General features: G+C 34.6%; 1 protein-coding gene across 1 annotated transcript in view; it reads right to left on the reverse strand.

Moving 5' to 3' along the window:
- Positions 1 to 24,702, reverse strand: part of LOC149744253 (dachshund homolog 2-like) — a 401,383-nt gene that overhangs the window by 230,094 nt on the left and 146,587 nt on the right. The window contains exon 2 of the mRNA XM_089904300.1: positions 23,307 to 23,345. Within this exon, the coding sequence (XP_089760426.1) occupies positions 23,307 to 23,345 (39 nt within the window). The remainder of the gene's footprint in view (positions 1 to 23,306; positions 23,346 to 24,702) is intronic.

Genomic DNA, 24,702 nt, shown 5'->3' on the forward strand with positions numbered 1-24,702 from the left:
TACAAGTTTTTACACAGCTAAGGAAACCATAAACAAAACAAAACAAAACAAAAAGACAACCTACAGACTGGGAGAAAATATTTGCAAACTGTGTGACCAAAATGGGCTTAATTTCCAAAATATACAAACAGCTCATACAGCTCAGTAACAAATAAGACAAACAACCCAGTCAAAACATGGTCAGAATACCTAAATAGAACTTTCTCCAAAGGAGACATACAGATGGCCAAGAGGCACAAGAAAAGATGCTCAACATCGTTAATTATTAGAGAAATGCAAATCAAAACAACAATGAAGTATCACCTCACACCGGTCAAATGGCCATCATCAAAAAGTCTACAAATAACAAATACTGGAGAGGGTGTGGAGAAAAGGGAACCCTCCTACACAGTTGGTGGGAATGTAAATTGGTGTAGCCACTATGGCAAACAGTATGGAAGTTCCTTAGTTAAAAATAGAGTTGCCATATGATCCAGCAATCCCACTCCTAGGCATATATCTGGAGAAAACTCTAATTTGAAAAGATATATGCACCCCAATGTTCATAGCAGCAGTATTTACAATAGTCAAAACATGGAAGCAACCTAAATGTCCATCAATAGAGGAATGAATAAAGAAGATGTGGTACATATATACAGTAGAATGTTACTCAGCCATAAAACAGAATAAAATAATGTCATTTGCAGCAACAAGGATGAACCAAGATATTATCACACTAAGTGAAGTAAGTCAGAAAAAGATATATACCATAAAAATGTATACCAAAAGAATACCATATGATATCACTTATATGTTGAATCTAAAATATGAAACAAATGAACTTATTTACAAAACAGACTCCCAGAGAAAACAAATTTATGGTTACCAAATGGGAAAGGGGATAAGGGAGGGATAAATTAGGAGTTTGGGGTTAGCAGATACAAACTACTATGTATAAAATAAACAACAAGGTCCTACTGGGAAGCACAGGGAATTGTATTCAATGTCCTGCAATAAACCATAATGGAAAAGAATATGAAAAAGAATGTATATATATATATATATATATATATATATATATATACACATATATATAGAGAGAGAGAGAGAGAGAATATACATATATAACTGAATCACTTTGCTGTACACCAGAAACTAACACAACATTGTAAATCATCTATACTTCCACAAAAATTTTTTTTAAAAAACTTCTCTCTTCCTTTCTCTACATCTTTGAGTATGGTGTACCTCCACTTAGAAGCTCTTCCCCATCCATTAGCCATTGAATACAACTTAACGTTCAAAGTTCAATGCCATTCTCTCATCCATGGAGTCACAAAGTATTTTAGGCCACAGTGATCTCTCCCTCTTCAAAACTTTTGTCTGTACTAATCATGTCAGGTTTGTAATCACAGAAAATGGATTGAAATTTAAAGAGAAAATCCATCCCTTGCAGATGGAGTACTGAAGGATAGGTACTTACCATGCATCATATATTCCCACAACAAAGCAATATCATAGAGAATATTATTATCCTTTTTATAAATAAGAAAATTGAGTCTCAACAAGATTACGTAACTGGCAGAAGGTCAAGTGGCAGAGCTGGGGATATAAATCCAGGTCTACCATGCTCATTAAAGTTTGCTATGTTGTATTCCCAACTAGATTTCCAAACTTCCAAGCTTTGTTTCCTGCACCTAGCACAGTACTATCAGTTCTCAATACTGTTGATAAATGAATCGATGAATGCACTGTTTTAGTTGATTATCACATTATCATGTTAACTAAAACTTTTCAGGCTAAATCATGTTAGTTCAAGTTTCCGTGTTCAAGTAGCTTTACTCTACACGACCAAAGAAGAAAAATAATTAATCCAGTCTGACACTAATTCTAATGTTTGTGTTTCATGAGTTGATTTACATGCATTTTCCCTCCTCCACATTTTCCTTTTAGGTCTTTAAAATTCTTCAGATAGGAAGTTTTCATTTTTAAAAAATCTAAAGTAAGTAATTGTAATAAGTTTTTAAAAAAAAAAACTTGGATCTAAAACTATTTTTTAGACCATTAACCAGATATACATGCTGTTCTCTGCAGAAACTTTGAAAATAGGGATGTAGATCTGTTTCTGATGTAAGAACATAAGTGAAATCTGGAATACATTTTTCCTAGCCTTCGACTCAAAGTTTATTATAGGGATTAGTCATTCTCTCATATATTCTGGACACATCTTAGCATTTCTGAACTAACATAAATTATGTCTATGCCTTAAATGAGGTCAACATAAACTAAAACCATGCCAGTTTCATTATCAACACCTCTAACAGACTTCCTAATTAAATTTAAAATACTGTCAATACTATATTTTAGTGTTATTTTTAGTAATGAATCCTATGAGCATCTTTTCTTCCTATTATATTCCCTTGCTATAAAAACTCAGTGAGGCTTCCCTGGTGGCGCAGTGGTTGAGAGTTCGCCTGTCGATGCAGGGGACATGGGTTCGTGCCCCGGTCCGGGAAGATTCCACATGCCACGGAGTGGCTGGGCCCACGAGCCATGGCCGCTGGGCCTGTGGGTCCGGAGCCTGTGCTCTGCAACGGGAGAGGCCACAACAGTGAGAGGCCTGCGTACCGCAAAAAAAACAAAAAACAAAAAACAACTCAGTGTTCTTTGGATAAAGCATTTTCCTATTTGAGAAGAAGTAATAAACCTTATATATAACATATCTTATTACTTGAACTTGTTTCAGACTCATATTGCCATGAGTAACAGAAAACATTTTTACATTTATTTTTAATTGCTTGAATAACTCATGGCAAAAGTACTCTCTTTTTTTTTGTTTTACCAACCTTGACTTGTTCTATCCTCATAAGTTGTTAAAATAGTGTTAAGTATAATATTTTTGAGTATTTTCATTATGTCATTTAATGCATTGGGTGAAAGAATTGTTTTCTTGGTTCTCTGTATGCTTATATGACTTCATTCTGTCATAACAGAATTATGTTTTCTCTTTTTTTTTGCAATCTACACTACTAATACTTTTTTTTAAAGCAACTTTGTTCTCTGAAGGATATTATGGTTTATTATTTTATTTTATTTTTGCTTTTTATTTATTTATTTATTTTTTGGACACCCCATGTGACTTGCGGGATCTTAGTTCCCTGACCAGGGACCGGGTCCCCAGCAGTGGAAGCATGGAGTCCTAACCATTGGACTGCCAGGGAATTCCCTGATTCATTATTTTAAAAGGTGACTATTTGTGAAGTTGTGTTTCCTACACAAAGAACTTCCTGAACATTGACCTTGCCCTTGTCCCCAGGAACTTACAAATACAGTGAGGTACGTATACATATATAACCTGGAGACCTGTGAATTTCCACACTCTTATTCAATCTTACTTATAAGACTTGCAGTGTAGTTGAGTATATAAGACCTACATCGACCACAGTTAAAGACATTATTACATGGTTAAAATATATGAGCCTACTCAAGTGTTGGCTGCTTACTCTCTCACATCCCTCATACTACTGGGCCTGAGGTGAAGTAGGTGTCTACCTTGCTCCTCATTATTGCTTCCAGATTATTTTCACTCTTTCTGTAAAACATTGAGCTTTGAACCCCATGTTATCAAAATATTCATCAAATAGTCCTCTTTTAGACTCATCTACTGATTTACAGGTCATTCTTTCTAATCTTTTGAAGATTTTAGATACCTGGATCATTCTCTGACTGTATATATTCCTGTTATCATCCTTGGTTAAAATATTGTAGTAGACAAGATCCTTCCACAGAATAATTCTATTAAAATTTAAGTAACAATATGTCACTCCTCTTTTCAAAACCCTCCAATGGCTTCTCATTTCCTTAAAAGTAAAAGCAAGTCTCTACATGTTCTGGTCCCTTGTCACCTCTTTCGTCTATTTTCTTACCACTCATTCCCTCATTCACTCCGCTCAAGCCACACTGCCCTTCTTGCTGTTCTTTGAAGAAATCAGTCAAAGCTCCTGCTTGAGGACCTTCACACTTACTGTTCCTTGTGCCTGGAGGGTTCTTCCCCTAGATACCCACATGGCTGGTTCACTCACATCCTTCAAGTCTTTCCTCAAAAGTCACCTCAGTAAAGACTCCCCAGTCTCCTTATCCAAAATTTCAATTCACCTCTTCCTCAAATTTCAAATCCCCCTTTCCATCTTTATTTTTTTCTTTAGCACTTATTACTATATAATATAACATAATGTAATATAATTAATACACATTTTACTACTTTATCCTGTTTGTTGCTCTGTCTCCACCCACTAGAACATAAGTTCCTTGTGTGCAGGAATTTTTTTCTGTCTACCTTGTTCATGACTGTATGTCAAGTACCTAGAATAGTACCTATAGTACATATAGGTACTCAATAATTTTTTGTGTGTGTGTGTGTGGTACGCGGGCCTCTCACCGTTGCGGCCTCTCCCGTTGTGGAGCACAGGCTCCGGATGCGCAGGCTCAGTGGCCACGGCTCATGGGCCCAGCCACTCCGCGGCATGCAGGATCCTCCCGGACCGGGGCACGAACCCGTATCCCCCGCATGGGCGGACTCCCAAACACTGCGCCACCAGGGAAGCCCATCAATAAATATTTTTTTAATAAACTGAAAGAAATAATAAATATATGAGTGATACACAACAAAGAATGTAAGAAGAGTTCAGAAAAGGGGGAATATATATTTTTGTTCCCTTCCCTCCAAGAAAGGTATATGGAGGAGGTGACATAATCTAGGCCTTAAAGATGGAAAAGGCAGAGAATAAAAGTAATTATGATAGGCATTTTCCCTTCATAATTCAAGAAGTTGAATTTATGTTTAAATATCACTCAAGTTGATTAAATAAGAGGTTGAATAATAGGATGTTTTCTGGTCTATAATGTGTTTATACATTTATGAAATTACATCTATTTCTAGCCCTTGTCTCTTACCTATTCTGAGGAAGTCAACCAAATATTCATAGATATTTATGGAATACTGCCTCATTAGTTTACCTCTTTCAGTTATTTTTTTTACCAGCTAAATGTCACTGCTTGTTGATGCAAGTTCATGAATAGTGCAATAAATATTAATATTTTTCATGCTATTTATGCAACATCCAGGTAACTCCACCCCTTCTCTTCTTTGAAGCAACTATCAACATTTTCTGAAAAATGTACATTTGCCTAATAGCTAATCACATCAAAGAAACTATCCCAAATGTCAAAAATAACTCGATTAATTATGTACCACTTAACTAAGGCTACTGAACACTTGGAAAAGTTCTGTCTTTATAAGATTAGAGTGAAATTGCTTGGAAGGAAATACTGTAACATATTAAAAATTACATCTTCACCTAGTCCTTTGGTGTTATATGTTAGAGCTGGTCATTATAAATCAGAGTATGCTTATGTAACCTTTCAGTTGAGACTCATTTATTATACTGTCCTGCTTACACATGTAAACCAAAGGCAAAGTATGTCCCTAAGATGTGCACTTGAAGTCCCAATTGAATTCTATGGCAGGTGTACTCACATCCATAGTAAAAGAAGGTTGATCCAACTAGGAATCATGCCCACGTATAATAAATAAATTACAAATATAAAACAGTTCCCTAAGCACAGAGAAGTTTATTGAATCACTGAACCAAATTAAATCTGTGCAAAAGACATGAAAGAATATATCACACTGAAGTTCTTAAGTTATATAATGTAACTACAAAACTTTCCAGACATCCCTAGGCTGTATTTTCTGAACTTAGTTCTGAACACTTACATAAGTGATATTTTATATTTTCAATCTCAAGGGAAACCACAAGGGATGTGCATTCTTGGAAATTTATGGACATTGGTTATTTCATTTTTTAAAAAGTCCATCATCTTTTATGCAATCTTTTAATACATCTGTTTCTTCAAAGGTTTGGCATTAAAAGCAAAAATAGTCTTTCATAACTTATAAACAAAAGACCTTTCACTATTACATAATAGCTTAAAAATATCTAATTAAAAAAATGCTCTTTAATCAGGTATGCTTTCCAATAATAATGAAACTTGACTAGCATCAATTAAATACATTTAAATTATTCAAATTGCTTAGTACTCAATTTAAAATGATGTTCTGTACTATTTCATAAAACATAATTGATGCTTTTTGAAAATATTGAGAACATTGATACTGAATATAAATGAGAGAACACATTAATTCTAAGAGTAAACTATCATACCCTAATGATTCCCCAAATATAATAATAAGAATGACAACTAATTATCATAACCTAACATTTATTTAGCACTTTCTATATGTCAAGAAAAGAGGAGTAAGTCACAGTCCTACCCTCGAGGAACTCACAATGTAAACACATGTGCAAATGTAGGACTGGGCAGTATGTGAGAAGTGCAAAAAAAAGTTGCTAAACTAAAATGCTATAGGAGTTTAGAGGAGGAAGGTGATCATCTTCCCCTTGAATCACCATAAAAGGCTTCATGGAAAAGGTAATAGATGTACCGGAGGAAGTTTAATTTCAAAAGGCAAAGTACCGGAGGAAGTTTAATTTCAAAAGACAATTGTAAATAGAGCTGCATGGAAACAACCTAAATGTCCATCATCGGATGAATGGATAAAGAAGATGTGGTACATATATACAATGGAATATTACTCAGCCATAAAAAGAAACGAAATTGAGTTATTTGTAGTGAGGTGGATGGACCTAGAATCTGTCATACAGAGTGAAGTAAGTCAAAAAGAGAAAGACAAATACCGTATGCTAACACATATATATGGAATCTAAGAAAAAAAATGTCATGAAGAACCTAGGGGTAAGATAGGAATAAAGACACAGACCTACTAGAGAATGGACTTGAGGATATGGGGAGGGGGAAGGGAAAGCTGTGACAAAGTGAGAGAGTGGCATGGACATATATACACTACCAAACGTAAGGTAGATAGCTAATGGGAAGTAGCTGCATAGCACAGGGAGATCAGCTTGGTGCTTTGTGACCACCTGGGGGGGTGGGATAGGGAGGATGGGAGGGAGGGAGATGCAAGAAGGAAGAGATATGGGAACATATGTATATGTATAACTGATTCACTTTGTTATAAAGCAGAAACTAACATACCATTGTAAAGCAATTATACTCCAATAAAGATGTAAAATAAATAAATAAAAATAAAAAGTAAAAAAAGCAAAAGGCAAAGACCAAAGAAGGAAAGGACACTTACAGCAAAATAATAATAATAGCTAACATTTATTAAGTGTTAACTATATGTTTAGCACTGAGATAAGTGCTTTTTTTCATGTCAAACTGCTTTATTACACCTTAAATAATAGTACAGTTGAACATAGGATCTATCTGTATTAACTCATGTAATCCTTACAACCACCCAATTAGGTAGGTACTCATACTTTACCCATTTTACAGATAAACAAACTGGGGTTAAATGATCACAGAGCTAGTAAGTTCACTCAGACTGAAATATTTTTCCCACTGCTTATAGACATCAGTAAATCATTACCTGACTCTTCAAGATCAAGCTTCCTTATGAATTCCCTCATTTCTGTCCCCATTCCCTCAGTCTACCTGGTTTGTAGAAATCATCTTTGACTCTCCTGTCACAATCCACATCAAATCATTTACCAATCTGAGGAAATTCTCCCTTTGCAGTCTCTCTCAAATTTACTTCTTCCTCTTCAACCCCACAGCCATTATAGATAATCACCCAGGTCCTTACCATCTTTGTTTAACTCAGTATCCAAACCCCTACCAACTGATGTTATTTCTTTAACAAGTATTTATTGTGTCTCAAACAACATGCTGAGCAATGGGGATACAAAGGTGAATACAACATGCTTCCTGCACTCAGAGTCTATTAAATAGGCATATATAGAAGAGTAAATAGGTTTTAGCAGGTTGAAGGGCAGAAGTGTGGGAAGAAGGGGAACAGACATGTGTTCCAGGTAGAGAGAAGAGTATTTATGAAAATCTGAAAGTGAGAGAGAAACTGGAATGTTCAAGGGCACCAAAGCAGTTGAATTGATAGTAAAGGAGAAAGTAGCTTGAGATGAGATTTAAAAGGTGGCAGGGGTTACATATAAGGTAGCATTTCTCATTTCTCCAGCTCAGCATGACTGAAGACTTAAGCTGAGTAATTCTTTGGTATTTCTGGAGCTTCCCTCTGCATTACAGAATTTTAGCAGCATTCCTGGCTTCTCCCCACTAGATGCCAGTAGCACCACCACCACACCCTGTTGACAACCGAAATTGTCCCCAAACATCGCCAAATATCTAGTGGGAGCAAAATCACCTCCAGTTAAGAACCACTGATATAAAGGCCTTGAAAGTCATGTTAAGATATTTGGACTTTATTGTAAGATCAAGGGGAGTAGTGATGTGCAGCAGTGTGGAGGATGGACTAATTCTCAAGATCAGTCAAAAATGGAGGTAGAGAAACAAATAAGGTGACTATTCAATATCAAAGTGTTGTTCTTACTAGTCCCCAGTGCTATCACTTCAGTGTTAAGTCAGACAGAGTTCTACAATGTTCCTATCATATTCCATGATTACGTTTATCTCTGTGTCTTTGTTCATTTGGGCTCTCAAAACCTAGAGTAGCACTTTTCTGACAATTCAAATCTCCCAAATTCATTTAAAGTCTGAGTTAGAATATTCTTACCTCCTAACTTATTATCATCTATGAAGCCATTTCAGACATTTTCCCTTATCACAAATAGCTTTACTTCTTATGCCTGTGATCTATATATAATACAACATTACACTTTCTTAATTTAGTACTTTGGGTTTATTTTCTGGTTGATTCATGCTTATAGTTAATATCTTGGTCAACTAAATTATAAACTCCTAGGAAATAGAGACAATGCGTTCTGCATCTTATATATATTCCAGATCACTGAGTAAAATCTTGAGCCAAGACCAACTGTCATTTTAAAATAAAAATCATGTCCTCTTGTGCGATTTCTCCATCATCTAGAAGATTTGCAATCAAAATTAACTTATTTTCTTATATAAACTGAGGTAAATCATTATCACATTGAATGGTAAACTCCATCTTCTTAACTATTAATTGGGAGCAAAATTACTAACTCTGAGAATAGTCAGAGTTAATTAAGGATTTTATATTCCTACCATAACCTTGTAGGAAATGTATAAATAAAAGGTATTAATGAATAGATACCAGAGATCCTACTTTATATAATTGGCTTATCTGATCCTCTGAATGAAATAAGTATTTTTATCCTTAGAAAGGTTTAAATTAGATAAGAAGTAAGTGTTTGGAAAATTCCTTACATCCATATTTTTTAAAGCCTCATGTATAAAAGCTAGGTTAACTTTGATATGCATGCTTATGTTATAGTTCTGTTATTTAAAGTCAGATAGTTTCAGTATTTTACATTCAATATCTCTGATTTTTGATGTTTCTACAGCTCCTTATAAATCATAGACTAACTCCACTGAAAGGATCTCAAAATGATTATCTGATTTAGCCCTTTGTTTCGATCAAATAGGTGGCAGAAAAATCCAGGAAACTTTCTGGAGGTCCAAATATCAAATAATTTCATTTTTGATAAATTGACAATAAAACCAAGGCAGAAGGTTCATTATATTTCCAATATTTTAAATCACCTACAACAGAAAAACTGATAGATGATCCTCTTTAAATAATGGCAATATGTTATTCCTCAGCCTACCACACACATTAAAATCAACCTAGAATATGCAATTATACCTTTATTCCACTTTTAGAAAGACCTCAACATTAAAATCAAATTAAAAAATCATCTTTCTTCTGAGTTCAAGCAAGTTCAATGCACACTGCACCCCCTTTTTCCTTCTCCCACCTCCCTATATAAGGATATTATCAGATACCATAACTTTAAACAACCTAACAGCTTGCACTCACACTTAAGAGCAGCATTACAGATTTTCTTTGAAACGTTAAGTGACAGAAACAAATCTGCTCATTTTCAGCTACTGAACGTGCTTACTAGTTTAACAGTTTTTTTTTTTACCAAAGACATTGCCAGCTTTCACTTTGTCAGATGATTTGAAAATCTTTACCATATTTCCACCCTGCATTAAATGAGATCTAATGGATTAAGATAGGAGTAGACTTTCTTGTATGTCATGTTGGAAACTTTTCACAGGCACCCGCAAGCCCCTAATATAAAAGTAACCTAGGGGTGCCAATGATGAAAGACTTTGTTGCCATGGTGTCATCTCATAAATCATCAATTATTGTCTGTTATTATAAATGTGACAGCCACATACTGTCATAAAGGGATTTGCATTTTCATCTAGTTTTAAGATTTTTTTCCAGACATCACTTGCTTTGTAAAAGAAATGTCATGACAACCATAGAACACTTAAGCTTGTTATGAAGTGTTCAAGCATTCATTCAGACTTTTGTCAGTTTGGCATTTTGGCATCCCAACCTCTTTTGCATTATTGAGTAGTTTATCTTTATAGTTCATAAACGTATTTCTAAACATGGGCATATAGCATAATAGGCTAAACCTAACAGAAGCAATGGAACTATTTTGGCTGCTATGACAACCTAAACTGATCAATTTCCTGTCACTGTTTTAAAAGAGGCACTCTCCTGTGGCCGTAAATACTAACTACAAACACAAGCCGTTTGCTAACATGTTCAGTTTACAGATTAAAACAGTTCATGCCTAATTTATCATTTAACATGTCCTCTCACATTGGTAGTATGGTACAGAATGAATAATTACTTTACTTGTTTACAAAATTTTCAACTTAATTTTACTAATTATTTTTGCAGTTGCTGGAATTTAGCTGTGCTGCCATAAATTCAAAAAACTTGGTGAATTTTCAAAGTGCAAGGAAAGATTCCGGAATGTAATTTCTGCATTAAGGTTTAAATGTTTGCTTAAAACCCCTTCCTGTAATTGCTTATTGTAAAGAAGATGGTTCTATTTTACATAAAAGTTGCAAAATTTTCAAGAGCACATGTGAAAGAATCTCTTGTCCCACAATCTATTCAATTAAATAAAGAACTAATAAATTTGGTTAAAATCTGCAATGAATAATTTAGTGAAGGTAGATTCAGAGAAAAAATAATACATCCATCAGGCAATACAGTCATAGTACTGTATAATCTAATATTAAGCCCTCGCTTCTCCACCCACACACATATTTTATAGAAGCTTTAAATTAAAGTATATACTTCATCTTTTGATGGGGAAGGAGGCATGGGGGATATTTCTAACTATTTCAGAGTGTAAACAATTCTACAAATTGTTAAACTATCTTTGTGGAATTTCCATGTCTGACCAACACTTGTGAAAAGGATAGGATACCATTATCCTATACAGAGGCTTTTTTTAACTAAAACTTTTTTATTTTCCAGCATTCATGAACTACATGATGAACAAAGCTTTGCCAGTATGTGTCATTTTGATTTAAATAGTAAGAAAGGAAAAACCCCTGCATTGATCTTGTCTATTGTCTCACTAACTTACCAACAAACCTAGAACTTGATTAAAATACTTTTACAATTTCCAAAGCTAAATGTGTTCTTCCTACACTTCAAATAATCACCTAGCATTTCTAGGGAGGTTGACAATTTTTCAAAATCAAATATAATAAACATGCTCCAGTTGATTCCCTAAAAAGAGAAGCTGGAACCTAAAATGTTTGCCTCTGAGAATACTTATAGCTGTTTTGTGGGGGATTAGGCAAAACAGATGATGTGAGGTCCCTGTTTCTGTTACTATCTGGACACTACTATCCTTACCAAAATATGTTGCTTAACAGGGCCTGCCCTGCCACCCGCAGCACAGCTCCACCCAATAACTCCTGTTAATCAACACAGATTATACATCCAAAGAAAGTAAAAATCCTTTAGTGGGTTTCCTGCGGTTGCACAAGAAGGAGTGACAAAGCGCTTCCAATTGCTTCTCAACCCAGCAGCTGTAGCCTCAACACTCTAGGGTTCAGAGGGCCTTCTGACAGCCTGTGCTCACAGGTGCTCCTCTTCTAGCACCAGCTCAGTGACTCTGCAGCAGGAATTTTACATCACCACAGTGTCGAGGTGAAAGCTCCAGTGCCCTTATTTCAAAAGGAAATCTGGTCAGCTTGAAGCAATGAAAACTAATCTGAATGCAGCCAGTCATTGGCTGGGAACACATGCTCAGTAAAACAAAGGCTGCGATAAAAAGTTTTTTTTTTCATGCATATAGCCACTTCAACTGTGCCTGCATTCTGTTATTTTTTTTAACATAGACTCCTAATTTCAGAAACAATTTATAAAATATCATAGGCTGCTATACAGCGCTAGGAGAAAAATAGAAAATAAAGTAAGTGATAGTAATATTCAATTGCTCAATAAATATTTATTGGATACTGAAGACTAAATGTCAGGAAAATATGTTGGATACTGGAGATAACAGTGGTCAGCAAAACAAAGGCACAGTCCCCACCTTCACAGTGGTTATTAAATTTCCAAAGCATTTTAGCTTTTCCAAAAAATTCTTGCATATTTTGCTCATTTTTGCCCTTCACAACAATCTTGTGAGAGACATCCATAGGTCCATCTGATCAATAAGAAAACAAAGACTTAGAGATGTTAACTGATTTGCTTGTGATCAGAGAGCTAGCTGTTACCAGTGAGGGATTAAACACAAGATCTCTGACTACAAACTCAGGACTCTTACCACTATAGCAGTATTTCCAAAATTGTACTTCATGGAACACTAGTTCTCTAAACAAACAGGTTCTTTTAATCAAAAAAGACTGAGAGGGTTTCCCTGGTGGCGCAGTGGTTGAGAGTCCACCTGCCGATGCAGGGGACACGGGTTCGTGCCCCGGTCTGGGAAGATCCCACATGCCGCGGAGCTGCTGAGCCCGTGAGCCATGGCCACTGAGCCTGCGCGTCCGGAGCCTGTGCTCCGCAACAGGAGAGGCCACAACAGTGAGAGGCCCGCGTACCACAAAAAAAAAAAAAAAAAAAAAAGACTGAGAAATCGTGTATATTACATCTTATACATTCATAGAGCAAATTAACAAAGTATAAATCCTGAAGAAGACCTGTGATAAACAAACTTGTTTATTTTTACTGAACCCCATATTTCCCAAACTTATTTGACCTCAAACCCTCTCTGAAGAAAAAAAAAAGAATCCACAGTGACTCAGGAACTGATGATAAACTTAGTATACTGGATGCAGGGTGCGGGCGGTGTTTTGCAGAAAGGACATGTATGTTGGAGAGTTGCACAGTACATTTCTAAATCTATGCATGACCATGAATGTGTGTGACTGTAGAAGACTATGATATCTAGAAGATATGATATGATAACATTAGATATTATAAAAGAAATGAGGAGATATATGTGATGAGACAATGAGGCCTATGTGCATTATCAGGATGATGGAAAATTTAGGGTACCAACAAGAAAATGGAACTGAGAGAGTCCCCCTGACCGTTTTTCTTAGCCACCTCCAACACTTGCTCAAGATTGAGAAGATCAAATCTTCCTCTAACCAAACTTTCCCTTAATGGCTGATTCTAGGACTAGAGCAGTAAATCTACAAAATGAGCCTGGAGTATCTTGTAGTGCTAGAAAGTAAAGAAGGGCTCAAAAAACTTTACAATGATAGGGGCATGTAGAAGGTACCCAGCGGCCAACTGAAAGAGTGTCCAATGGCCAAAGCTAGAAAAATTTAAGCAATAAAATAAATAACGTAGCATTGGATTATAATCTAAAATATAAATTAAATACTTATAAGACCATAGTGAAAAAAATGAATGAATAAATATTAAGAAGAGACAAATCTCCCTTGCAGAAGAATTCCAAATAATTTCTGCAAATACTCTGCCTTTAAGAATGTGAAGCATAACTAACTCCCTGCTCTTTAACTGTGGGCTGCACATAGTGACTTCCTTCCAAAAACTTCCAAAAAGTACCGTCAAGGAAAAGGAAAAAAGTAACTTTACAGTGGAGAAACCTAACAAACACTACAGGAACCAGGTGATCAAGTCAACCTCAACAATGATAAGTCATAATGATAGTATGTACCTTTGATATGATGTGTTGAAAATGGAATATTACCTCTGTGGTCTTCCTTCCAAAAACTTAATTTAACAATGAGAAGAACACCAGGCAAACTCCAATTGAGGGGCATTTTACAAATACCTGACCTGTCTCCTCAAAACTGTTAAGGTCATCCAAAACAAGGAAAGTCTAGGAAACTGTCATAAGCCAAGAGGAGTCTAGGGAGACATGATGACTAAATATGAGGTGGTATCCTATATCCTGGAATAGAAAAAGGACATTAGGGAAAAACTGAAGAAGTCTGAATAAACTATAAACTTTAACAATAGTGTGTCAATATTGGTTCATTAATTGTGACAAATGATTCATTAATTGTAAAATATTAACAACAATTAGGAAACTGGACACAGGGTGCATGGGAAGTCTCTCTACCTTTTCAATTTTTCTGTAAATCTAAAACTGTTCTAAAACAAAAACTTCATTAAAAATAAAAAAAAACCATTGCCTCTAACCATTTTTGTGCCAAGCCCAACTTAATTAAAAACTGCTTTATCTCTACATGAATAGGAGTCCAACTTAGTCCCAAAAATCACAAGCAGTGATTTTTGAAGAGGAAGAGCTGGACAAACGAATTAAGCAAAGCACAATTTGAGTTAATTCAACCAAAAAGTAAAATATGTATATACAATTTTTTAATGGGCTGCCTCAGACAGATGTCCCAAATCCCTTCATATAATGTTCTGAATACAGTGGGTGCTTTATTGCCTAAAGTAATCCATGATTAAAAAATAAAAACTACTAACTTCTTTATACGTAATATGTTAGATACATCAATATGTGATTTAATGGGTATTTGTAAAACTTTTGCAGCATAAAGAATATAAAATGGCTATATTTGTTATTTAGGCTAGTTTCATTTTAAAGCAGTATAAGCCTACAGCTCTACTGACTAATTGTATTGTAGAAATATACTATTTGGTTAGAATTAGCCATTTTAAATGAAAACATCCAAGTTATTTGATTTTCATCAAATAAAAATCAAAGAATAACTTTGTTTATATATTTAAATTAAAATATTGTCACAGGGAGAATATTTGGTAATGATAAATCAGTTTAAAATGCTTTAAACTTTTCTAATTGCAATAAATCAAAGCACAACTGCTATTATTAATAGGCTTCAATATTTTATATGTTTTAACATCTTTTAAATATTTTTTTAAAAGTCTAGAACACTATATATCAGATGATCTATCAGTTTATATCATGATTTATGAGATACCAACTTACATGAATCTGTTGATTGAGCTACATACAGTTTTTACATCTTAGTTTTCTAATGGATTTATTAAAATAATGTTTTACATTTTGTGGCTGAATCATTTTGTACTTGCCCCCTTTTGAACATTACAATTAGTTAAAAAACAAAAATTCCCAATAATAATCCCAAGTAACAGCAGATCTTTGTAGTCCTAATATGCTGGGAGGAGGTGAACGCCTTGAGTAAGTTTATTCTTTGTATTGAAAACTCGGTGTTATCAAAAACAGAAAGCAGGACACATCTTTAAGGCACTTCACATATATGCAGGACTGTTGAGCACGTTGCCATGGAACATAACTCCTTCAAGGATTACAAACCAAAGAACAGCCATTTTGGCATAATAGTCCCATTTCTGAACATTATTTTGTAGCATTCATCAAGATGTATTACAAACCCTACCAATTCAAGGACAATGCACTGCCTTTTCAAATGCATTCATACTGGGTCTTAGAATCAACTCCATTTTAGCAACTAATTAGTTACACTGACAAACTTTTAAGAATAGGGCTATACAATTTTTAAAAAATGTCACCACTCTCTTTGTAAATTAATGATATGTTCCCCATTGCACAATAATAAGTGGTTATCAACCTTTCCTCTTTATCCTGTCTCAGTCATTTAGTTAAATCTACCCTGCACCCACCAGAGAAATTCATGGTCTGTCACTCTACTCACTGGTGTCTAGATTTATGGATATTTTAGCAGTCCCTTTATTTTCACATCACTAGGCAACTCTTCTAAGTTTCAAAGAAAGGACCAACTTCACCTGAACATTCAGACAAGTATCCTACTTACAAAAGGCCGTTTTCCTTCTATAATTCACTTTCCTTTCCTTTATATTAAAGAGACACACAACCTGAAACCTAATGTATTGCACCTTCACATTATTAAATGGAACATGCAGAACATTGCATTATTATGCTACACATAGCCAAGAAATTTTAGTATTCACGGGATTATGGTAATTAAGTCTTCCTTCACTTTGGGTGATGTGACACTTGCTTGACTATAATGTCACTCCACTTAAAGTGTGTGTAAACAACATTATCTTAGTCACTCTGCATTACATTTCCAACTGTGAGCAAAATTACAAGGTCAGAGTGGACAAGAATGTAGGTAATCCCACGGAAACATCATGTAAATGACTTGCTCAAGGTTCAAACTGGGTTTTCAATAAAAGCAAAAAGGAATCTTTCCATATTAATATTATAGTATTATTATCTAAATGCCATCAGTGGCAAAGCACCTGGGTATTCTTGGAGACAGTGGTAAAGACAACAGTGTCCATGATTTTGATGTTTTGTGGATAAAACATAAATGTTGCTTTGCCAAGGATTCGTTCAAGCTAACAAAAGCGTCTGCACTCAATAAGGAGTAGTACATAGAAAAACAGCAAATGGTTTTGTAAATAAAGATCGTTAATATCTCAACTGCAAATAATACTTTTTAGAAATGCAGATGAAAAGGCAAAACAGCAATGCTTACATTTCCTCCTTTCCTGTTTTTTAATAAATACTCAGAACCATGATTTTTATTCTTTTTAAAAGTAGAGTAGTAATTTCCCAACAGTCTTATCAGCTACTTTGTGATTATATCCAAGATGTGCTGTCTTAAAAATGCTCTGACCTACAGAAACTAGCTGAAAGACTTTGGAATATCTTGTGTTTTGAGTGATTTATTTAGTGCTTATTGAAGAAGTTAGATAACCTGATTAAATCCCCACAAAGGATAAGTAAGATCAGGGCAAAAATAATCTAGATTAACTTGGCACAAGTTCCTCTTCATTGAACTAGTGGAAGTAACACAATGAGCAAAATAGTAGTTTTCAGAGTATGCTTAAACTGTAAAGCAAGATGCCAATTAGCAAAAATAGGAATGGAAGTTCTTAGATATGGGCCCCACAGTCAGTTCACAAATACGTAAAAGTGGGTAAAAACACTCAAAAGCAACTTATGTGGGATTCTCTAGGCTTAGTGTCACATTTGGACAATGAGGGATACACGTGAATTGTATTAATCTGGAGATCATCTGAACAAAGTGTGTGAACCACAGTTTTCTTGTAATATCTGATGTTGAATCTCTGTAGGAGGTCAACTCACTTCCTAGGAAGGCCGTAGTCAAACATTTTTTCCCAGGACTATTCATAAAAAAGAGAGGCCCCCAAAAATGTCTTCATCACCAGAGATTAACTGATTTAGACTCTGCTTGCCAGAGTTGCTACCTTCCATAAGTAGAAGCTTCACTAAAAACATAACTATGTTCAATATCCTCATAGATAAACAGAGTTTCCTTTTTAAAAGTCATTCAAAATAATAGGTATTCTGTGCTTGAGGTAAGATATACTTGTGTGTGTGAATGTGTGAGTGTTTGTGAGTGTGGTATATTTTCAATTCTGGGAGGTTAAATAAAATCAGTTTCGACTCTCTCCCTTTTATACTTTAATCTCTTACAATATTAGATAGGTTTCTAACTGAGTGTTCTTTCCAGTACACATAGAATCTAAGAAAGCCTGAAAGCTCTTTGTTAAGCCTCAGGTTAAAGATCCAGATCTTTCTAAAGAAAAGTCTCTCCAAACACAAAATCAATTACTTACCCTCCCCCATCCAAAAAGAAATACAGAACAGTCAACCTGAGTCCTCCCTCTACTTTAAGTAGCTATGTGCAGCACCAAAAAAGCACTGTTAGAATCAAATCTTAAGTGAGCTGAAAATACTGAATATTCTTTTCTCTGAATCTGAAACGCATAAAAAGAGTTTGAAAAGAAACACAAAGCCACAAAAAATAGTGCTTGAACTTTCATTGTATTTTCAGCATTTGCAATGTAATGCTTCAGAGTGTGGAACATTGAAGATTAATTCAAGATGGTGTGTTGCCACTGACTAGTTCTTATAATGCTGAGCTCCTGCTCCCATCTTCTTTCCCACCCCCACCCCCAGCTGTCCTTGAATTAAGAGAAACACAAAGATAAACAGGATAAACTCATGATCTTAACTAAGTGAGAGGGTGTTACAACAGTTTCACAAATTGATAAAATTCAATTTTGTCTTTATGTTTTATGCACAATAAGTAAATTACAGCTTCAAGGAAAGGGGGCAATATGTACCATAGATCAAAGGTTATAGTATGTCTCTAAGAGATAGCTTAGTCTAACATCCTAATTTTACAGATGCAGCAACTGAGGTCCCAAGTCATAGAGTGATTTGCAGGGTTGTTTTCAGGCCATGAACTTCTGACTCGTTCTCCAGAGCTCTTCCTGCTATTCCACAATACCTCATCAAATGAGGCTTTATGGGAAAGTGCTTTGAAAACTGGAAAAAACTTTACAAATTTTACATAGTATCCTTATGCTTATCTGAACTGCATATAGTTTTAAATGAAAAATAATGACACAAATATATAGTATCAGTAAACATCGTCATGTACACTGTGATCAGAATCAACGTTTCGTCTGTAGTGTATAATCATGAAAGAGAATCAATGAAAAAGAATTATCTTTTCTTCAAAGAAATTTTTGTTAAAAATACCTACTACATTTGCAAGAATCTTGGGAAATAGGAGTTCTCGTAAAATGCTAGTGGGAGGGTAAATCAGAACAGCTTTAGAGAGCAATTTGGCAGTAACTATTAAGTTGAAGATATGCATAGCCCACAGCTCAACAATTTCACTTCTGGCTTATACACCAGAGAAATTTTCCCACAGGGGCACAAGAAAACATGATGCCCATTACAACAAAAATTAGAAACAACCTAAGTGTTCATCAATACAGTAAAAAATAATCAAACTGTGGTATACTCATAGAATGAAAGAGTATAGTGGACAATTTTTAAAACTGAACTAGACCTACATGTATCAACGCAGATAAATCTCAAAAACATAATGTGAAAACAACAATTACAAAATGATACTATAATACCAAACCACTTAGGTACATATTAAAAACACAAAAATCAATGTTGCATATTATTTATGTATAAATACACATAAAATTTAAAAACATAGCAATGATACACACCAATTTTAAAGTAGTGGTTACTTCCAATGAAGGGTGAAGTATAATAGAAAGAATATTAGTGTTACTCATATCACTAATGCTTTACAGAAACATCTGTATCTGTAATTTTTTCAATTGAGCTCTGAATCAAATGTAGCAGAATGTAGACCTGATTATTGGTCCACAGGTATCTCTCATTATTTCCTGCTCTTTCTATTTGAACTATTTTATAATTAATGTTGCTAACTTTACACACTACCAAAGTGATGTTACCAAAATTGATTTCAGAATAGAAATGTCATTTTTGATAAGTCAGAAAAAGTATATATATATACATATACATATAATGTATATGTATATATATAAATATAATGAAATTACGTGTTTTGGTAATTAGTCTGATTCCAGTTGTCAGGTTATAAAATATATTAATACAAAGTATATGAGCTTTGAACTCAAATGGCCTTGATTCAAATGCTGGCTCTGGTATTTGTAGTCTGTGTGGCCTTAGATAAATCACTTAACTTTCTCTGTACCTCAATGTCATCATCCATAAAACAAGAATCACAATAATAGCACCTGCCTTATAGGGCTGTTATGATGATTAAATGAACTAATACGTGGAAAACACCAGGGATATCATGTTCAAAAAATGTTAGATATTATAAAAAGTACTAGTTCATCAAAATTTATCCTGAATAATCTTATTTATATGTCTACATTGGTCAAAAAGTCACTTATTTCTTAGATTCTGTATCTTTCAGGACTAGCCAATTAACTAAGAATCTCCACTTGTTAGAGTTTTTAGGGAATGGTTTTAATTAATTAATACATTTAAACGTAGTTCATCCCTATCACACAACAGATTACCTGTGGTCAAAACTATCTGATGATCTAGAAAGGGTAGCACTGTCCACCCAAATTTTATTTAAGTAAAACATCAGCTATTTTGCACATTGTCATATGTGTTGACCAGTTGTACAACAATTTATCATCTTTCATATGTTTTTTGTGTTAAATCTGCAAGTAGAATAATATGTCAACAAATGAGGGGTGGTTTTTTTTTAGTTAATTTAGGATTTGAGATTGTGAATTCTTTTCTTTCTCTTTCATTTTTACTTTTCTCTTTTTCTTAAGTCCTCTGATAAATGTTTCTCAACAAAAATGACAATATTAACTTACCATCCTGACTAAGGATTTGTGGTACAGATCATGGGGGTCATTAAAGCAGGTTTAGCACTGTTTTTTTTTTTTCTGGTTTACTTTTTTTTTGCTAGAGAGGTTGGAATTTAATTGTTTCCTTTTTAGACAAATATTCTTTTGGATTGCCAGTGATGAAAGGGGCATACAGATGTCAAAAGCACTGTAGCACAGTGGGATTATGTGCTAAGGTCCAGGGCAGGACAGACAAACAAGCAAAGTCTCAGATCAGTCAAACAGCTACCTCAATAAAATCTCAGATGACCAGCTTTTGTTTTATCTTTGCCAATGCCTATCAAAAGTTCAAATGAAGTTTTGTTGTGCTAACTACTTACATTTCTTTTATTTCTTATTTAATCATTTGTAAAAACAAAGGAATTTCACCAGATAAAATAGGGAATTTGTTTAAAGGCAAGCCAATTTAAAATAAAACAATACATGTTATATACATGGCTTTCTTCCTATTAAAGCACCATAAATTGGGATTTAAGTAGTAGCCTTAATTATGTTATATGAAGGAGCCTAACTTAAATATTCTCTTTTGGACATAGAAGAAATTATCTTTCATACTGCATTGCACTGATAAATATGAAAATGAAAAATTCATAATTTTATCTTAGTTTTCAAACCACATTAAGGGAAAAATATCTTGGCTATTTCCATGTAGTAAGAAAAAAATCACAAGGCGCATTACCACCATTTTGAGTATCAGGAGAATTATTTACAAGCACTCCACTTATTATTTATTTACTTTACTTGAATTTTCCATCATCAAGATCTTTGGGTGCATTTATAACATACTGTGATTTTCTAAACCGCAGTACCTAGAGGACTTACAGTTTAAAGCAGAGGTTGCAAACCCATGTGCTAGATCCAGACCACAGATGGGTTTTGTTTTGCTGCATAGTGTTGCTTTTTATTGAGTCAGTTACCAACATTTAAGAATTGGAGAATTTCATATAAAAATCTGGATTCCCAGTTTCTCTTAAAAAGTCAAATCTTAACAACAGTGGGCCTGCATTCCCACCTGGTAGCAATCAGCTGAGCTGAGTAATAGCTGCCACCTTTGGAAAGAATATATGCTTTCTAAGTCACCATAGTCCCCACCACTCCCTATTGCTTATGGCCTTTCATTTATGCTACCACCCTTGTCTCAGTAGGCATTAGAGTTTGCAACTCTCCTGTTTCCCTGTAGTTTATTTGAGTGTCAGCACACATACTTTCAAAAACATTTCACAGTTTTTCTCAGATTACAGTTAAAAACTCATTACATATATATATATATATATATATGCATATGTAATGTGTGTTCTGACTAATCTAGAAATAAATATATACAGTTATAAACTACTGTTATGCTTAATTAAAAACAAGAAGTTGACATTCATTTACATATCATTTTACTAAAAAAAGTCAATTTCAATGCCTGAATTCAATTGCATTCGTATAAAATCAAAGCACTTACTTTCAATATCCCAAACCTAATCTCAAAACTCAATCCACTTAAACTTTTTCAGTTAAAATCATTCATTAATGAAATCTAGTGGGTTCTAGTCTCCATCAGCATTGAAGTCACAGTTTAAAAATAAGTTTAGCACTTAAGGAGGCACATCCACTGCTTCAGGTCACTTGGGTATTATTTAGTGTGCATGATATTTGAGAGTAATATTTAGTACAGAAAATGCCCCAGATATTATAAACACCACCATGATGATTTTCATTTTCTATGTTGAGAACCCAGGATAAATCACATGGTGTGGTCCCCATCTCTCTAACAACCCTATGACATTTTTCTTGTAGAAAAATACAGATAAAACATGCATCATGAGCAGCCCTGAAGGAAGGGGGTAAAGTCACCATAGGGTGATTTAACCTGAGAAGGGTGTGTGGCAGTCAATATCAAACTGTACTTTAGAATCATGGGTTGCCCTCCTTCTCCCTTGCATCTCTGAGTTAACTGCCCATTCTTTGTTCCCATTACAACCTAAAAGGTATGAAGTCTGGAGCAGTATGGTGTCTCTGATTGCAATTTAACTGAAATTGTCATAGATATTTTAGGAAGTTTCAAGCATAAATCTTAGAATTCCAAATATTTTTAAAATATATTTTTAGAGAAAAAATAATTTCAAATATTTTAGAACTAGTAGCATGCCTACAATATATATCTGTGCTTAATGCTTAGAAAAATTCCAGAAGATTAGAAGGCCTGGGTTTTTGGGGATTTTTGCCATTATTGCTGTAGCACACTTAATAGCCTGTGCTGCCCTGCAGAAGTGAATGTACCTTCCTAAGCATTTCAGAGCCATGGGGCAGGTGAATTACTTTCCCATTATTTTACATAGTTGTCATGATTTTTATGTCAGTGACCCTTACTCAACCCCCATCAACTTTGCAGCCTTTCTCTAGCTTCTGCTTTAGTTCACAGGGAAGGAGTTGCTCTCTGTGGCTGGAAGTCATCTCCCAACTACGCGTTCCTGAGATTCACTCCCAGTTAATACATATGAATGATCACTAACTGTCAAGAGTAAAACCGTGAAGACCCCAATTAACTAGGACCCTCAAATGGATAGACAGGTTCTAATTAGCTATTTGGATTTCATTTTTCTTATTATTAACTAAAGATTAAGCAAGATTCAATATTTGCTGCTGAAAATTTTAAATGGCTCTACTTTCCTACCTTAGTAAGTACAGTACAGGGAATAAAATTACTGAAGTTGGGCTGAATCTGTACAGGCTCCAGGACATTCCCAGGAAGTTGATTTTTAAAAAATAAATACATAAATACCTGTTAACAGCTTGTTTTCTTGTCATTTGCCTCTTCCTTCTAAAAGGAGAGTGTAGCAAAAAATAAATAAATAAAACTGGTTAATTGAGAGTTCTGGTTAGTAGCTTCCAATTAATCAAGTCTTTATTATATTTCACAAAAAATCTTAAATTCTTCAGAAATTTTAGATAGGTTACACACAATGAAACACCAGCAGGGAAGAGCACAAAGAAGGTAGGAAAGCCTGAATTGCTATTAGATAGTGTTTTAAATATATGAATAATGTTATTACATTTCTGGTCTAATCCCCATTGAGTAAAGAATAATGTGAAATGTCATGTGGTTTAGGGCTTTTCTATACATGAAGGCAAGGAAATATGGCTGTAAATTTCTGTTGAAGAAAATGGCCTTGGGTCGTAACAGTTCCAAAAACAGATTCAGCAGTATTGTGTCTTTCCCCTTTCTTTCAAGAGCCTTCCTTCCCATCCCATTGAGTATTCCAACACTTTTTAGGGAATGAAAATCCCTTCTAGTTTTTTTTCTCATTTTATTCGGCCAACAGGATGATGAAAGTAAGCCAATATCAATGTTATGCCTTAATTTCCTAAATATGGAGCCATTAATCACACAGCTCACTATATACTGATTTCTGAAGCAATACTGAACTATCTTACATCTTCCCTCAAAGGGCTGCACATGCACACACACACACACACTCAGACACAAACACACATACACAGTCATACACACATCTGCACAAAATAAGTTAAACACATACATAAGAGATCAATAAAAAGCCCACATAATTATCTTAGTTAACAAAACAACCATTCTTTCCAGTAGTATAATATCTCCCAGTGTTCCTAAACCCTTTAATAAAGAACAATGAAATTTAAAATGAAAAGATACAAAAAAACTATAAGTAGTGTAATTTGGCTATTTTGAGATTTATTGTTCTTCTTAGTAGTATAGAAACAGGAACCTCCTTCTAATGTCCACTACAAATATGTATGGTTAGTTCATCACCCCCTTCATAATCTCTTCTTCTAATAGCCATTTTGTTAAAAGACTCGTTTCAGGTGTTTGTTTGTTTATTTGTTTTTGAAAGGCAACTGCTTCCCTGCTTAAAGGCCTATGGAAACATTTTTTAAAAAACCCACAGATGCAAACATGTATCTGGGGTTGCGGGGGAAAGGAGGTGGCAGTGAAGGAAGGTGAGCATTTTTTCACCTACTCTTGTGTTTTTGTCACTTGATTGTCAGAACTATTTGATTTTGCTTTATAGTTCACTCACACAACCTGTTTTGAAATTACATTTTCTTAAAGTAGAATATACTCATACATACCAAGTCAATGATAATGCATACTTCCTTAATCCAATGGGCTTTATATTGGAGGACTTTTTCCCTTTTACCAG

The sequence above is a fragment of the Delphinapterus leucas genome, chromosome X, assembly GCF_059928025.1.
Source record: "Delphinapterus leucas isolate spDelLeu-1000000601 "Yukka" chromosome X, BTC_Dleu_Yukka2, whole genome shotgun sequence".
Classification (NCBI taxonomy): Eukaryota; Metazoa; Chordata; class Mammalia; order Artiodactyla; family Monodontidae; genus Delphinapterus; species Delphinapterus leucas.